The sequence below is a fragment of the Moschus berezovskii genome, chromosome 9 (assembly GCF_049115385.1).
Source record: "Moschus berezovskii isolate FMDL1 chromosome 9, NW_MosBer_1.0, whole genome shotgun sequence".
NCBI classification, from domain to species: Eukaryota; Metazoa; Chordata; class Mammalia; order Artiodactyla; family Moschidae; genus Moschus; species Moschus berezovskii.
This window is the reverse complement of record NC_142468.1, coordinates 93786607-93805014: the sequence shown is the minus strand read 5'-3', so window position 1 is coordinate 93805014 and position 18408 is coordinate 93786607. Positions and strand designations below refer to the sequence as shown.

At 39.8% G+C, this 18408-nt stretch overlaps 1 protein-coding gene across 3 annotated transcripts in view; it reads right to left on the bottom strand.

Moving 5' to 3' along the window:
• Nucleotides 1-18408, bottom strand: part of THSD4 (thrombospondin type 1 domain containing 4) — a 676681-nt gene that overhangs the window by 215196 nt on the left and 443077 nt on the right. Inside the window, exon 1 of one of the 3 annotated variants that reach the window (XM_088839956.1) lies at nt 15028-17588. The exons of the other annotated variants lie outside the window; for them this stretch is intronic. Within the exon in view, the coding sequence (XP_088696082.1) occupies nt 15028-15099 (72 nt within the window). The 5' untranslated portion in view covers nt 15100-17588. Of the gene's footprint in view, nt 1-15027; nt 17589-18408 lie in introns of those variants that run through there. 3 annotated transcript variants of the gene reach the window in all.

The following is an 18408-nucleotide window of genomic DNA, read 5'->3' as shown; positions in this document are numbered from 1 at the left end:
AATATGCCTTTATAGTTTTCATTTTAATACCTTTCTTTATTCATACTATTCCTGAGGCTTGGAATGACTTCCTCCACTATCTGTCCATAAAATGCCTAAGCATTCTTCAATCACATCTCAAATACTATTTTTTCCATAAGACTGTCCCTGATCCTCACCATAGGGTGTGATATGTTTATTAGAGTACTTTATATGTTTCCTTTAACCAACTCACTTGCTCACCTTTAGAGGACATTGGTGGGGCGGGGGGTGGGGGGTGTGGTTCTTATCTCCTAAGGAATCCCAGAACACTCTGCACAAACCACATACACAAAATAGCACTCAATACAGAGCTGTGGGATTTAATTGAGAATTGCTTATTTTTGCTTTGGTGCAATGTAGGAATGTGAAAAAAAAGTGTAGATAGGCAGATTTCAGTGCGTTCTAATACAAATCACTTGGCCTTTTACATCAATTACTCATCCTGTCTTTTAAATATGCCTGGGTTGAAAATTTAGCATTCTTTCTGTCAGTTCAAATTAATTTTCTAAGCTAGAGTAAATAAATTTATGTAATATGTGGAATCAGCAAATAGGTTAAAAATTATTTTTTAAAGGAGAAATAACTAATTTGAGTATGCATGCCCACAATACAGTACAAGAAAATAGGGGAATAAGACACCACCATGGCATTAGCATTTAGACTCAATAAATATTTCCATTTATAAAATTTGTGACTTTCTATTAAGGCACCCAACATTTCTTGGCAAGTAATTTTCTCAAAAAGTGGCTACTAAAATTTTGTTTGTGTCTCTCATGATATGCCAACCATGATTAATAACGTTTCTCTAATATAGCTGAGCTGCTTTACATTAGCTATGTAAAAGGAAAGTTAAAGAAAGTTGCTAAAGGTCATATTCCTATTTGTATAGATCTTTACAGTTTCCAAAGCACCTACATTGACATTATCTTATTAATATTCCTTATATGGCCTTGAGATGAATACTACTATTCTCCCCATTTTGTAGATGAGGAAACAGAGGTCTAGAAAAAGTCTATAAACACATGTTTGGAGAAAAAGGAAAAGGAAGAAAAGAAGAAAGGACAAAAATGTATTTGACAAAGATCAAGATGGTAGACTGAGCAAAAGTACTTGTTTTTCTCTTTTCTTCTACAAATTTCATTCATATAGCAGAAAACATATATATGTTATAAAAACAACTATAAAAGAAGTAAGGATACAATCAACAGATAAAACATTTTTGAGGAATTTCTGAATATTAAAAAATTTATGTTGGCAAAAAAATCACAGCAGAAAAACCTACTAAAATAGACTACTACAGGGATGGAAAAAATTCTAAACACAGAAACCACAGGTACAATGAACAGGAGAAGCTATTTAGCAAGAGTGGTCATTAATATCAAGGACAGAACTGCTCGAAAAACAGCGAGATCAGTCATGCCTCATCTCCATCAGCCAGCAGAGCAGCTGGTGGGAGATTTAAACATGTCTCTCTCAAACACTGATAGACAAAACAGACAATCATTAGCAAAGACACAAACTTGAAAAATTCTATCTACAATCTTGATTGAATACCTACATAAAAAGTCCCATACCCAGTTATTAATATCAAGAATGAACATTCTTCTCAAGCACACTCAAAATCTTTCAAAATCTATCCTTATACAAGGCCATAAAGCAAGTTTCAACTAATTTAAAAGAATAAGCACTACAGATACCCCATTCTCTGACCATAAGGCAATCAAGTTAGAAATGAACTTGGGCCATACTTTTGAAAAGTGGGTTCAGTTGTGTCTGACTCTTTGCAACCCCATGGACGATAGCCTGTCAGGCTATCATGAAATGAAATTCTCCAGACAAAAATACTGGACTGCGTAGCCATTCCCTTCTCCAGGGGATCTTCCCGACCCAGGGATTGAACCCAGGTCTCCTGCACCGAAGGCAAATTTTTTTTACCATCTGAGCCACCAGGGAAGCCCAATACTTTTGAAAATATGATATAATGTATGGGCCAAAAAATATCATAATGACAATTTTTAAAACCACTTTAAATAAATAATAAAAATACTATATATCAAAAGTTAAGGATGCAACAAAAGTGATATTTCAAGGAAAAAAGCCATCTTTAATGCTTATATTAGAACAGAGTAAAGGCTGAAAATTAATGAGCTAACCATAAATTTAAGTCGTTAAAGAAATTATTTAAAGGAAAAAAATCAAATGAATAAATTAAAAGAAGGTAGAAGTAAAAAGAAGAGCAGAATTAATCAAATAGAAAACAAAGCTTAAGTACTGAGGCTCAAGAAAGCCAAAAGTTGATTTTTCATAAAGATTGATAAATTTGACAGACTTCTCCTGAGAATGGTCAATAAAATAGAATTCATAAAGGAACAATGCAAGGAAAAACTAAGGACATTGGCAACATCTGAAAAGATAATTAGAGGATATAATGAACATATTTATGTTAAAAAGGTATAAAACGTAAATGAAATGGACAAATGCCTAGACATACATAATTTTCAAATATTATCCAAGAAGAAACAGGAAGCTTTAAATTTCCTGCAACCATTCAACACATTGAATCAGTGGTTTACAATTTCCCCTCAGGAAAAAACAAAAGAAATCATCATACCAAGTCAAGCCCATTTTTTCATGTGACTCTCTATAAAGAGATTATAATAATTTTATTAAAACATTTCCAGGAAAAAGGAAATACTTCTGAAGTGAATTTATGAGGCTAGTAGAGCCTTAAAACAAACCAGAAAGGAAGAAAGAAGAGTTAATAGTTCATTTATGAATACAGATTCTTAAAAATCCTCTCGACAAAACAGTCACATGTAGAATTAATTTAATAAAAATAAAAATATATCATAACTAAGTAGGATTTATCCCTGGAATGCAAGGATGGCTTAACATTACAATGTCTATTTCTGCAATAGACAGATTAAAGAAGGAAAACCACATGATCATTTCAAGAGACAGAGGCAATGTCTCTTGATAGGTCTCTTGGTAAAATTCAATACCTATTCATGATCAAAGTAAGAATCCCTTAACAAATAGAAGAGAATTTACCAACCTGATACAACCAAACACTTTCAACAAACTTCATTTTTAACTGCAAAATGTTAGAAGCATTCCCATTAAATAAGGAACAAAATAACATGAGCTCTGTTCAACATAATATTGGAGTTTCTAGTAAGTGCAATAAAAATAAATAGAAATAAAATGTAAAAAAATTGAAAAAGAAAAAAAAAAACAAGTGGTCATTATTCAAAGTCATTCACAGATGGCACGATTATGTACTTAGAAATCATAGATGTTCTTACAGATAATTGATTTAAATTAATAAGAGAGTTTAGCAAGTTGCTTTGGTACAAGATCATTTGCATTTCTAGGCATCAGCAAAAATAAAAAATAATTAAAAAATAAATAATTTGCAATAACAAAACTATAATAGGGTAGCTAGGAATAAATCTAAAATTAAAAGTGTGCAAGACCTTTATGTAAAGTTGTAACACCTTACGGAAAAAATTCAACGAAAACCTAAGAAAATGCAAGGCTTAGAGTACGTTCATGGATGTAAGGACTCAATATTAGGATGATGTTAGTGCTCTTATTTTGATCCACAGATTCAATACTGTTCTGCTAAAATTTTCTAAAGGATTTTTCAAGGAAAATTGAAGATCTAACTTCAAATTTCATAAAGAATATCTAAGAATAGCTAAGACACACTACAAAGTAAGAGTAAGAGAGACTTCAATAAATCGTCCTGCAACCATTTATTACCAACATGGGAAAAAATGAAATTAGATCCCTTATTCACATTAAGTAGATGAATCAATTGCAAGTATTAAAGACACAAATGTGAAATGCCAAACTTCAATAATTTTAGAAAAGAACTTGGGATAATATCTCCATAAACTTGGGATTAATAATTTCTTCAACATGACAAAGATGTAACACAACAAAATAAAACTGATAAATTCAAATAGACTAAAACTGAAGACTTCTGTTTATCAAGAGACTATAAACATTTAAATGCAAGGCACAAACTAGAGAAAACAGTGCATGGAATAAAAAGCAAAGGATTCATACTGAAAATACATAAAGAACACTTAAATCAGTGATGAAAAAAAGAAGAACCAAATTTAAAATCAGAAAATAGTCATGAACAGGCATTTCATGGAAGAGAAAACACGAATAACTGGTACACATGTAAAAATTATTCTATATTGCAAGAGTCAGTGGTCAGAGAAGCGTCAGTTAACATACACTAATAACATTTTATACCTACTGAATCAGCAAGAATTAGCCTGTCTGATAATGCCAAACATTGACACGGAGATAGATAATTGAGAACTCTAAAGGAGATCAATCCTGGGTGTTCATCGGAAGGACTGATGCTAAAGCTGAAACTGCAATACTTTGGCCACCTCATGCGACGAGTTGACTCACTGGAAAAGACTGATGCTGGGAGGGATTGGGGGCGGAAGGAGAAGGGGACGACAGAGAATGAGATGGCTGGATGGCATCGCCGACTTGATGGACATGAGTTTGAGTGAACTCCGGGAGTTGGTGATGGACAGGGAGGCCTGGCGTGCTGAGATTCATGGGGTCGCAAAGAGTCAGACACGACTGAGCGACTGAACTGAACTGAACTGAAACACTGCTAGTGGAAGTAAAAAGTGATACAACCCTTTAGAAATCAATTTGACAGGGCTTCCCTGGTGGCTGAGTGGTAAAGAATCTGCCTGCCAATGCAGGAGACAAGGGTTCGATCCCTGATCCAGGAAGATCCCATATGCCATGGAGCAGCTAGGCCAGTGTGCCACAACTATTGAGCCTGTGCTCTAGAACCTGGGAGCTGCAACTACAGAAGTCCCGGCACCCTAGAGCCCATGCTCTGCAACAAGAGAAGCCACCTCTATGAGAACTACAGAGTAGCCCCAGCTCACTGCAACTAGTGAAGAGCCTGTGTAGCAACGAAGACTCAGCGCTGCCAAAAATAAAACAAATAAAATTTTAAAAAAGAAATCAATCTGACATCATATTGTAGAGTTAAACAAACACATATTCTATGACCCAGTAACTCAACTCCTAGGTATACGCCCTAAAGGAATTCTTGCACATATATGTGAAGATATGTTCCAAAATGTTCATACTCCAGATCTATCAACAGGAAAAAATATGGCATATTCACATGGAAGGATACTATGTAGCAGTGAAAATGAATGAACCATAGACACATGCATTCTCCTGTTGATAAAAAATCAATTTGAATAAAAAAAAATCAAGATAGCGTGTCTTTGTAACTCAAAACCAAACAAAATCAAACAATATATTTGTTAGAGATACATACATATGTATATATTATTTCTAAAAAAGGAAAAAAATTACAATCATAAAATTCAGAATGATGTTTCTCTCTGAGGGAGAGAAGTGAGGAGACCTTCCCTGGGAGCAACATAGAGTGTTGAAAATGTTTTATTTCTTTAGTTGGGTGGGGGGCTCTCAGGTGTTTGTTTTATTATTTTGCTTTATGCCTTGCTTATATAGTATATACATATTGTCATATACTAAATATTATGCATATTTTAGAAACAAAAGAGAAGGAAAAAAGTTACTCAAAGACTACCACTCCATAAAACAGCTGGTTATATGACTGAGTTCAATGGAGCTTCAAGAAAAGGCTAATTCCTCTGTTGTTTAAACTATTTCAAAGCACACTAAAGTATGAGAAACTTTTGAATGTACTTCACAAAACTAGTAAAACCCAGTCTAGCCCAATAAAAGAGACCCATGAATCAACAGTACTCATTTTTTATAAAAAGGCAAATTTCAAAATAAAATATTCACAAATAAAATCCATTAGCAAACAATGAAGAAATCACTATGATTAAGAAAGTTTAGTTCTAAGAATGCAAAGAGAATCCAACATTAAGAAATCTATTAACATAATTCCCTAAGTAGATGAAAAGATTATATCATATCATCATTTTATGAAGGTAAACAGAGTTAGATAAAATTCAACAACCATTTTCTATAAAAACATAGAAGGGAAATTGTGGAAGCAACCTAGATGTCCATCTGCAGAGGAATGGATAAGAAAGCTTTGGTACATATACACAATGGAGTATTACTCAGCCATTAAAAAGAATGCATTTGAATCAGTTCTAATGGGGTGGATGAAACTGGAGCCTATTATACAGAGTGAAGTAAGCCAGAAAGAAAAACATCAATACAGTATACTAATGCATATTTATGGAATTTAGAAAGAGGGTAAGCTTAACCCTGTATAAGAGACAGCAAAAGAGACACAGATGTATAGAACAGTCTTTGGGACTCTGTGGGAGGGGGTAAGGGTTGGATGATTTGGGAGAATGGCATTGAAACATGTATATTATCATATGTGAAATGAATCACCAGTCCAGGTTCGATGCATGATACAGGATGATCGGGGCTGGTGCACGGGGATGACCCAGAGGGAGGATAGGGGGAGGAGGAAGGTGGGAGGGGGGTTCAAGAGGGGGAACACATGTACACCTGGGGCGGATTCATGTCAGTGTATGGCAAAACCAACCAATATAATATTGTAAAGTAATTAGCCTCCAATAAAAAAAAAAAACAATAAATTAAAAAAAATACAATGTACTCAAAATGTAAAATCTAAAACTATAAAACTTCTAGATGAAAGTAAAATAAAACCTTTGTGACCTTTAAAAAAAAAAGAAATTGTAACTAGATAAAATTTATTTACTTAAAACATCTGGCAGGCATCACACTTAGTGATGAAATATTACAAGCTTTCCCATTTAAGTCCAGAAGAGGACAAGAATGTTCATTTTCATTGTGCTAATTCGACACTGTATCCTGGGAATCCTAGCAATTGCATTAGACAAAAGGTAGAAACAAGAGGCACCATGTCTCAGAAAAGAAGCAAAACTCATTATCTGCATGTCTCAGGCATATGCATACATCCTTATGCTTGTAAATGTGTAGGAATGGTTCTTGAAGGACAGATGCCAGATTGTTATTGATGGTTTCATTAGGGGAGGGAAGAGAAATTGGGTAATGAGTGAAAGCAAAGAGGAACCTTTAACTTTTTTATTCTTTGCATTTCTTTATTGCTTGAATTTGTTTTTACAACAATAAGTTTTCATAATGAAAGGAAAAAATATGTATCTGGAATCTAGAAAAATGGTACTGACGAATCTGTTTGCAGGGCAGCAGCAGAGATGCAGACATAGAGAACGGACTTGTGGATACAGCAGAAGAAGGAGTGGGTGGGACAAATTCAGAGAGTAGCATTGAAATATATATATTACCATGTGTAAAACAGATAGCTAGGCGGGAAGTTGCTGTATAACAAAGGAGCTCTGGTGCTCTGTGATGACCTAGAGTGGGAGGCTCAAGAAGGAGGGGATATATACGTATATATACATATACGTTGCATATTGTTGTATGGCAGAAACCGACACAACATTATAGAGCAATTACCCTCCCATTAAAAAACCTGCCAAAAGTCATCTGGCTAGACATGGTAGACCTAAGGCTCAAACTCAGGTCTTGCACTATCAAATCAGCTCCACACAGTTTATTTTTTATTTTATTCATAAGAAAGAGAAAAAGGTGGAGCCACTGAGAATTATGCACAAAGAATCAGTCATTCAGGGTATTACACTGATCCTTCATTCCTATTTGCCACAAATAATACTTCAGGTATTAATAATGATGGTGACCTTCTTATAAAGGCAGTCACTGCTACCGTCACTATTTCCTTTATTTTAATCCTTGGGAAATAATTTTGATAACCTATGACCAAGAAAATGTTATACTATGGCAGCCAAGATGATGTGTCATAAAAATATAATCTTAAGACTGTAGCGACAGATGTCCAATAGAGAGGGAATGTATGTATACATGTAACTCATTCACTTCAATGTATAGTGGAAACTGACACAACACTGTAAAGCAATTATGTTCCAATTCTTTTTTACAGAATTTCTGGAACTTCCAGAGGCACAGAAAACTCCAGCCCTTGGGATCCAGGTGACTGACAAATCGCCTGACACATTCCTCACATTCTGCAATCTAAACTGTTTCCAGAATATGTTAAAATCTTTCTTATTTCTGTGACTCTACAGATGCTTTCCCTCTGCCCAGAACATCCTCCTTCCCTGTTTTTCCCCTTAATATGCCTACCTATCCATGCAGAGGAGTTAACATAGCAGACCTGACTATTCGTTAAAAACATCTGCTTATGAGGTGGGCCATTGGCTAGCGTCTGGGAACTTAGATTTTGGAACAGTGCTCACCATTCCCGGAACTGGTAGGAGTGGCTCAGTTGCATACACTATGCATATGCATACAATATGGTTTATGCTGAAGCGAGGTTTCCCTTTGGGAGTCTGTAATGTTGGTACATGGCAGGCAGAGAGTGCCTCTGTGGCCAGCTCCCAACAAAAACCCGTGGTGCTGAGTCTCTACGAACTTCCTTGGCTGGCAGTATTTCACAAGTGTTGTCACAACACGTTCCTGGGGGAATGAAGTGGGGCCTGTGTGACTCCACTGGGAGAAGATCCTTGGGAGCTTTCTCATGGTTTCTCCCAGCTTCACCCCATGCACCGTTTCCTTTGCTGACTTTGCTCTGCATCCTATCACTGTGATAACTCATAGCTGTACGTGCTGAGTTAAAGAACCACTGTGAATCGGTGAACCTGGGGCTTGTCTTGAAGACCCTCAATGCACAACCCTTTGAGTTTTTCAAACTGACATTGTTTCTGGAGTCTTTCTTCACTTTCTTAGGCAGATTTCATTGCTTCTTTGCCTTTGCACTTGCAATTAAAGAGTTTCTTATTATATAATCATTAACTGTTGATACCCTGTCCCCCTTTTAAAGTATAAACTCATCAAGACAAAGACCTTACGCTTTTGTTTTCCTTTTTCCAGCACTGAGGTGGCACACCCTGGTAGCATTTGCAATAGTAATTGTAGTGATAGTCAAATTACTTCATCAAAATGAAAATAAACATATTTTTGACTCACTTCTAAGTGCCTGGAATATCAAGCTGAGAGCTCTGCACATACTATCACACTTCTTAAATCTTTAAAAAAATGAAATAGTTGATTTACAATATTATATAAATGTTATATTTATATATTATATACATTTCAGGTGTACAACACACCAAGATTCACGATTTTTAAAGGTTACACTCCATTTGTAGTTATTGCCTATATTCCTTGTGCTATTCCTATATACCTGTATAGCTTATTTATTTTTTATATAGCAGTTTGTACCTCTTGATACTACATTGCTATCTTGCCACTAGTAACCACTTGTAACCACTAGTCTGTCCTCCATATCTGTGAGTCTGCTGGTCGGTGGTAATCCTTTCAATCACCCCTTAACATAGCTAATGTGCCATCACTCATTATTAGAGAAATGCAAATCAAAACTAAAATGACATATCACCTCATGCGGGTCAGAATGGAACCAACATCAAAAAATCTACAAACAGGGCTTCCCTGGTTGTCCAGTGGTTAAGATCTGTCTTGCAATGCAGGGGACACCAGTTCAACCCCTTGGGCAGGAAGATCCCACATGCCATAGAGTAACTAAGCCCATGTGCAAAAACAACTGGGCTCTAGAGCCTGTGAGCTGCAACTATTGAGCCCAAGTGCCTATAGCCCACGCCCTGCAACAAGAGAAGCCACCACAATAAGAAGCCCATGCGATAAAGCTAGAGAGTAGCCCCTGCTCTCTGCAACTAGAGAAAGCCCACACAAAGCAATGAAGACCCAGTGCAGCCAAAAATAAAAGTAAAACTTAAAAAAATCTACAAATAATAAATGCTGGAGAGGATGTGGAGGAAAGGGAATCCTTTTGCACTGTTGGTGGGAATGCAAATTGATACAGCCACTATGGCGAAGACTATGGAGAGTCCTCAAGAAACTAGGAATAAAACCACCATATGACCCAGCAATACCACTACTGGGCAAATACCCTGAGAAAACCATGACTGAAAAAAACACACATTCCCCAAAGTTCACTGCAATACTATTTACAATAGCTAGGACATGGAAGCAACCTAGATGTGCATCAAGAGATAAATGGATACAGAAGTTATGGTGCAAGTATACAATGGAACATTACTCAGCCATAAAAAGCAACACATTTGAGTCAGTTGAACTGAGGTGGATGAACCATGAGCCTGTTATACGGAATGAGATAAGTCAGAAAGAGAAAGGCAAATATTGTGTATGTTAAAGTACATATATGAAATCTAGGAAAATGGTGCCAATGAACCACCCTACAGGACAGGTTAGAGATGCAGGCACAGAGAACAGGCTTGTGGACATAGCCAGAGATGGAGAGGGTGGGATGAACTGACAGAGTAGCACTGAAATATATGTATTGGGCTTCCCTGGTGGTTTAGAGGGTAAAGCGTCCACCTGCAATGCAGGAGACCCGGGTTCAATCCCTGAATCGGGAAGATTCCCTGGAGGAGAAAATGGCAACCCACTCCAGTATTCTTCCCTGGAAAATCCCATAGACGGAGGAGCCTGGGAGGCTTCAATCCGTGCAGTTGCAAAAGAGTTGGACACGATTGTAAAACAGATGGCCGGTGGGAAGCTGTTGTATAACACAGGGAGCTCAACTCGGTGCTCTGTGACAACCTAGTGGGGCGGAGAGGGGTTGGAGGGAGAATCAAGAGGGAGGGCATATAGGTATACTTGTGGCTGATTCATGTTGTTGTACAGCAGAAACCAACACAACATTGTAAAGCAATTATCATCCAATTCAAAAGAATTTTAAAAATGAGAAAACAGAGGGTTATAGGTAGGTGTTAAATGAATGGACGAGCCAGCTAAAGAACATCATTTTAGCCCTAAAGGAATCACTGAGCTGAACTGACTTCAGTGTTACGCCTATTAGCTCATGTACACTTCACTTTAGCATGGGCTATGAATAATTGCAGAGGATGTTATCTGTTAAAGCACATGCTTTATTTATTACCAAGTGATTTATTATTACATCATATATTTTAATATTATTCTTTAACTATATAAGACATGTTTACTATACACAATTCAAAAGGAACTAAAAGTGTATAATAAATTATAAGTTTCACCAGCTCTCCTTCCTTAGCTATGCTGTATTCTCCCCCATTTTCTCATATATCCTCCCAGAGAGAGGAAGGACAAAGATATTAACACATGTTACACAAAGGGTAGCATTTTATATGTCATTCTTTTCTTACATATCCTGGGAGTTATTTCCTATCAGTGCATGTAAGAGGTACCCCATTCTTTCTGAACGTCTTGGTGGCTGTTAACCAAGGACAGAACAACCCAGTCTGGAGTCCGTGCATGGGCTGGAGAACAAACACAGAGAAAGACTGTTCCGTCTTTCCTTTTCTGGTTGCAGGAGCATCAAACCAAGAACACTGAGGTCCCTAGAATGCCTTTGTCCCTTCACAATAGAACAGCGTTGGTGTCCGCTTGTATGGGCTGTGTGCATCTCCTGAAATGGAAAGGACTGTGAGTCATTAGTTCCCTACTGAGGGGCGTTTAGGCTGTTGTAACAGCCACATGATGGAAGGTGGCTTAGAGGCCAAATTCAGAATAAATCTATATGATAAAGTATTAGAAATGGAAAAGTTGAGTCGAAGAGATATTTACTATTTATTTTTAATTTTAAAAATTGAGACAGTATTCACATACCATAAAATCTGCTCTTTTAAAAGGCACGACCCATAACTGTTAACAGCTGGGATATTTATTTATTTTTAAATGATTGTTTTTTTTTTTTTTTATGTGGACCATCTTTAAAGTCTTTATTGAATTTGTTACAATATTGCTTCTGTTTTATGTTTTGGTCAGGGGCCATATGAGATCTCAGCTCCCTGACTAGGGTTCGAACCCATGTCCCCTGCATTGGAAGGTGAAATCTTAACCACTGGACTGCCGGGAAGTACCCTGAGATATTTATTTTTAATTTTGATAGTTTTTGCCAAATTGCTTCATCAAAATGAAAATAAATATATTTTTGACTCACTTCTAAGAATTTGTCTCACCGCAGTGTACAGAACTATATAGGTTTCTAGCTCCTTCCTCATCGCTCCCCACATATAAAAGTATCTCACTGGTCTTCAGGGAAGCCTGGCATGCTGCAGTCCATGGGGTTGCAAAGAGTTGGACATGACTGAGTAACTGAACAACAACATTGGTCTTATCTGAGAAGGTAAGTCCAAGTTCGGGGAATGCACAGGCACATCGCCACACACCATTCTGTGGCATGCTGCAAAGAAACTGGGATCCTAGCATGTTTCCCACACTGACAAATGCACCTAAAGTCCAGTGTGACTCACAGTCCTTTACATTCTTTCAAGAGATGTACACAGTCTGTACAAGCTGTGTACCAATGCTGTCCTATTGTGACAAGGGCAAAGGCATTCCAGGGACCTCAGTGTTCTTAGTTTAATGCTCCTGCAACCAGAAAATTAAAGAAGGAATGGTGTTCCTCTGTTTGTTCTCCAAACATGTAGTGACCTCATACTGGGTTGTTCTGTCCTTGGTTGACAGTCACCAGGGCCACCAGTGCCAGCAACAGGACACTGAATAAGGTTTGCTTTGAGCCACACCATCTCCTCCCACCACCTGCCAGCCCCTGGTGATCTGGCAGGACCTCACCCCCTAGAAAACTGAGTCTGAGTTGCTGCCCAGAGTTTGCATCCATCCACACTGAGAACACAGCCAGCCAAGTACCACAAGGTGTATAACACTGTCTTCCCCTTCCTTCCTTTTCCTCATGTGTTTTTATGAACATCCAAAGGAAAGATAATCAAAACCTGCAAGAAAACTGGCTGGCCGAGAAAATGAAAACCTAGGTGACACAGGGATGAGGCCACATGTTCACAGGTGCCTTTTGTAAGTAACATGGCCATAAAGCAAGCGGCTCTTAATAAAGAAATGTCACATTCTCCAAAGCTCTGTATAAATGACATTCTGTTTAAGGAGGGGAGGAGCATTTCATACTTATGTTCCTTCCTCATCATTTTGTTTCCAACAAGGGGAAAGGAATCCTAACTGCACAGTTTTCTAGGAGCACAGTAGTTATGGAGCCAAGATTTTGCAACAGCACACAAGTAAGGAAGAAAGAAGGAAGGAAGGAAGGAAAACCAGAACGAGAAGAGGAAAAGGCACAGGAGGGTCTTTATTTAGCATAGCAGGCTAGAACAAAGGAACAGACAGCAGGCATTCATCACCTCTGATTGGTTTTTCTGACTATTAAGCACACACACTTTAACTCAAAATACAGAACTCCTGCCTTCCTCTCCCGCACGCTGAACACCGTCTGAACAGAGTCAAGATTTGGATGAGCCCGTGTAATCCCCTTTCATTTTTCATCTGCTGTGCTGATTGTAAAGTGAAACAGAGCCACTGCCCTCTCCGAATGTGACACAAGGCTCGAAGCACACGCACTGCAGAGTCCCCGGGAGCCAGCTGTGTGCAGGTAACTGGAGCCTGCCCTTCGCCTCGCTGTTAATAAGAGTAATTGGCACGCCACTGAGGGGCTGCTGGAGCGCTGTGATTTGCTCCGTATGGGGGTCTCCCCAGACCATATGCGCATGCAGCGGTGATAGAAATATTTTCCATATGAGCTCTCCCCTCACATGCTTAAGTGCTCCAGGCTGAGTCAGGCCGGCCCATTTGTCATTTACTCTCCACACCGAAAAATCAACAGGGAAGTTGCGAACTTCAACTGCAACTAGAGGGCAATGGTCTGTCTGCTTTCAGCCTCCAGCATCACTAACCCAATTCAGTTCTTCCAGCTCCCATTCAAGACCCCTACCTCCTACCCACAGCCCCCACCCAATACGCCCAGAAAATATCTGCAGAGGACACGGGTAACTAATAGGCTAAAAGCCTAGGACAAATGACCCGTGGCCACACGCCTCTGCGCCACATGTCTGCTTTGAACGGAGTAACGAGCCTGCTGCAACCACAGCTTGCCCTGAAGCCTGGATTTGGGAGCAGCTCCCTTCCACTCCTCTTAGAAAAGGGAAAGTCATTACAGGAGGCTTTCAGAGCTCTCTCTGTCCCTGCAAAATGCGAACAAAAGGCAGAGCTGTGAAGTGGCCCCGTGGCATTTCTAGGAGATAGAGTTTGCACTTGGCTTTTCAAAGGGAAGACGGATTCAGGAAAAAGGCTGACTTTTCATAACTCAGCCCTCAGTCTCCAAGATTTTTCATCAGAATAAGAAGTAAAAGGAGTGGATGAGGTAAATTTGTTGCAGGCTTCTTTGCAGGTGAGGGTGGCTACACCCAAGAGCTTCCCTCTCCAGCCCATATGATCATCCTTTCCAATCTCTGCCTGTGTCAAAACCTGGCTCCTACAGGCACCTATGATGTTCAGAAATGTATCCAGCAAGCATGAGCTAAGCCAATAAGAATAAATCATCCTCATGGATCTTAAACATGCCTCCTGTCTACGGTAGATCTGGGACACTCTGAGACCTGTTATACACCACTATCCTTCTTCAAACCTATGATACTAAGTTAAGCACAGATTTTTTTTCCCCCCAAACACATCAAAGCTAAAAAGGATGAAAACGTAATGCAAAGCAGCAAAGAAAAGCAATTCCTCTAGCATGTATAAGCAATACTGGAGAAATATTCTCAACAGGTAACAGTCCCTACTGGAATCTGACAAGTACATTTTTTTTTTTTCTTGGCAACAGCAGAATTAGAAACGTACAAGCTCCAGGTATCTGTCACCAAGGCCATGCCAATCCCCTGGTGTGGCCACTGTACCAGAAAAAGGTTTCAGAAATTACAAGATTTTTTAAGAAGCAAAGAAATCTTCCTATAAGAAAAGGCAAGGCAAGCCTAAAAAAGCAAAATAAAGCATTACTCTTTGCACACCATAAAAACCCCTTCCCTGATCCCTCTTGGTAGATAGAAGAGGAAATATAATGCTGACAAAAATACAACTTCTGACAAGATATTTTATTTGGCTTACCTCTCCCCCAGGTCTTGCTAACACTGCTGTTTGAACGTGGAGCAATGTTAATATCAGGTAGCTGACAAACATTATTACCCAAAGTTAGAACTACCCTAGAGGAGAACTCCGTCTGCCAAGTGCTAACAGCTAGCAGATGCACTTGTGTCTCGGGATTCCAGCCCTGGAGTTCCGCTAGGCACCGCACTGTTTCCCTCCGCTCTCCCTCATGTACTGCCCGGAGCTCCCAGCTCAGCCTCTGCTCTGAAGAAAACTGGTAAGCTGATCTCTTCATGTAATAACTTCTCCCGGCTGGGGGAGGGGACAGGAGCCAGCTGGGAGCTGGGGGGCTGCCTTTAGCAGAAGGCAGAAAGGGGAGGGACAGAAATGATCAATGTGGAGTTCTGCATCTGGTCTCATTCATGAAAAGGGCTCCAAGGTAAGCACTCCACAGGCAGGGGGACGGGCCCCTGCTTCATCAACTGAGGCAGGCAGGAGGCAGCGATCGGCAGCAGGATAAGCTCTAGCCTGGGAACCGGGAGACCAGAGGCCTTCCCAGTCCTGCTGCTGATAAGCTGTGTGTGCCTGGATAAGTTGCCAACCCTCTCTGGGCCTCGGTTGGTTGTCTCAGTGGTACAGTCAAGGGTTGGTTGACCTCTTAATTCCCTTTTGGTTCTGATTTGATGGCTGCAGAAATCTAGGCAGTCAAAGGCTGTGCTATCAAGTACAACCTCAAAGAGGAAAGAAGTCACACAGTGCTATGTGTTTACATGCTTCACATATGGATGTGAATAGATGGGAACTGAGGAAGTCACTACAATACCCTCTTGCTGCCTTACTGGGGTTCTGTCCCTAACTAAGAGGTTGAGGAATGACTGCAGACAATGTAAAAATAAATGGTAAGGTGGGAACGAGTGATGCCCATGTATTACATGACACTGGCACAGTGCACGAAAGCAAGACGGTTTTAGAGAAATGCCTCTGGGCAGAATCACGTTGACCATCAGAGTGGGGCTTCTGGGAAGAAAGAGCACAGGAACAGCTTGGGAAGCAGGTCATGCTAAAGCCTACAGTCCACTGGAGGCATCATAAGCCAACTCAGCGTGAAAAAGCAGGCTCATAGGTTGCTGCTGCTGCTAAGTCACTTCAGTCGTTTTTGACTCTGTTGAGAACCCACCAAATATTAGATTCTGCTTAGAATGGGCACAAGACGCCATTAAATCATCATGAAGTGGAGGACAGGATGGCTGCAGGGTGCACTGGAAACAACCTGGGTCCCTGGAATCAGGGGGAAGTCAAGTCAAACCATCATTCTACCACTAATGTGCTGTGGGTCTGTGGCTGAGTATGTAACCCCAGTGAGCCCCAGCTGCTCCACTGGTCAGATGGGGAAAGGCCACACGCTGGTTCTGATGATTATCAATGAGGTCATCTAGGTTCAAATCTTGGCATCATTCCTGATACACAGTAAATGCTAAAGACAGCGGCTGTCTCTTTGATCTGATAAATATTGGCACTCAGTCCCAGAAAGTAAATTAATAAACACTTGAAAAGCCTCAGGTTGGGGGCATTTTCCTGTGTTAATGAGGAAACTTTAAACCAGACTGCAGTTTGTGGCCATTTCAGAACATTTATTATCACCAGTCATTGTGAGAATTTACTAGTGGGGAGTATTTTTGAGGGGTTGGGTAGAGTCCTTTTTTCCAGGGTTGTAAGAGACAGAAGGTAATGGTGAAGGGAACACATTGTTAGAGAAAAGAAGGAAGGAATTTCTTCTCTTCCCCATGCTTCCTCTTCTTCTCCGTCGTTAAGCATTTGGTCTGTTCTGTTAGGCGACTGAAAGGGCACTGCTGTCCACTCAACAACCTCACCGCAAAGGCAGGAACTGTCTCAGAAAACCAAATGACTTGAAAGACTGGGGTTTTGTCTAGTCCAGTGGTTGGGAAACTTTCTGTAAAGGTCCAGATAGTAAATACTTTTGACTTTGCAGACCATACGGTCTCCGTGACAGCTACTCAACCTTGCTTGCTGTTGTTTAGTCAGAAAGTTGTATCTGATTCTTTCGTAACCCTGTGGACTTGAAGCCTCACCAGGCTCCTCTGTCCACAGGATTTTCCAGGCAAGAATACCGAGTGGGTTGCTATTTCCTTCTCCAGTGGATCTTCCTGATCCAGGGATCGAACCTGAGTATCCTGCAATGGCAGGCATATTCTTCACCACTGAGCCACCTGGGAAGCCCCCTCAACCTAGCTGGGGTAGCACAAAAACAACCAAAGGCAATACATACATGAAGGGGTGAACAGAGCTGTGTTCCAATAAAGCTTTGTTTATGGAAATAGGTGAGAAGGCAATGGCAAGCCACTCCAGTACTCTTGCCTAGAAAATCACATGGACGGGGGAGCCTGGTGGGCTGCCGTCCATGGGGTCGCTACTAGTCAGACACGACTGAGCGACTTCACTTTCACTTTTCACTTTCACACACTGGAGAAGGAAATGGCAACCCACTCCAGTGTTCTTGCCTGGAGAATCCCAGGGACGGCGGAGCCTGGTTGCCTGCTGTCTATGGGGTCGCACAGAGTCGGACACGACTGAAGTGACTTAGCAGCAGCAGCAGCAGCATGGAAATAGGTAGCAAGCCAGATTTGGCCATAGCTGTCAACACACTTATCAATCACCCTTCAACCCACTGTAATCTGATTTTTAACATATCTTCTCTACCACAAGGGCTCTGGAGATGTCACCAATGGCCTCTGAGTCACAGAATAATATAAAGGATAATTTTTCAGAACTTATCTCATTTTGACTTCTTTGCAGCATTAATGATGGCCTTCTGTTTTTTTAAATATGGTGGTAAAGGTACATAGCATAAACTTTTACCACTTTAATAATTTTTAAGTGTACAATTCAGAGGGATTTTAGTATGATCACAATGGTGTAACACCATCACCACCATCCAGAACTTTTTCATCATCCCAAACAGAAACTCTGTATTCATTAAATAATAACTTCCCAATTCTTCTTCCTTTCAACTTTTGAAAACCTCAATTCAGTTTTCTGTCTTTAGGAAGTGACCTGCTTGATGTTCCTCAACTAAGTGGAATCATATAATATTTGTCCTTTTGTATCTGATTTATTTCACTTAGCATAATATTTTCAAGGTTGTTGAAGCAAGAGTCAGAATGTCACGCCTTTTTAAGGTTGCATAATATTCCATTGTGTAGACATACCACCTGTTGTTTATCCATTCATTTGTTGATGGACACTCGGACCTGTCAAATGTACTTCAAACTCAACAGGTCTAAAATTGAACTAAAGTTTCCCTGAAAACTGTTCTTCTTTCTGTTTTCTCCATCACAGTGAATGATTTCACTGTCTATCTAACTCCTAGAGATGGAGAGGTAG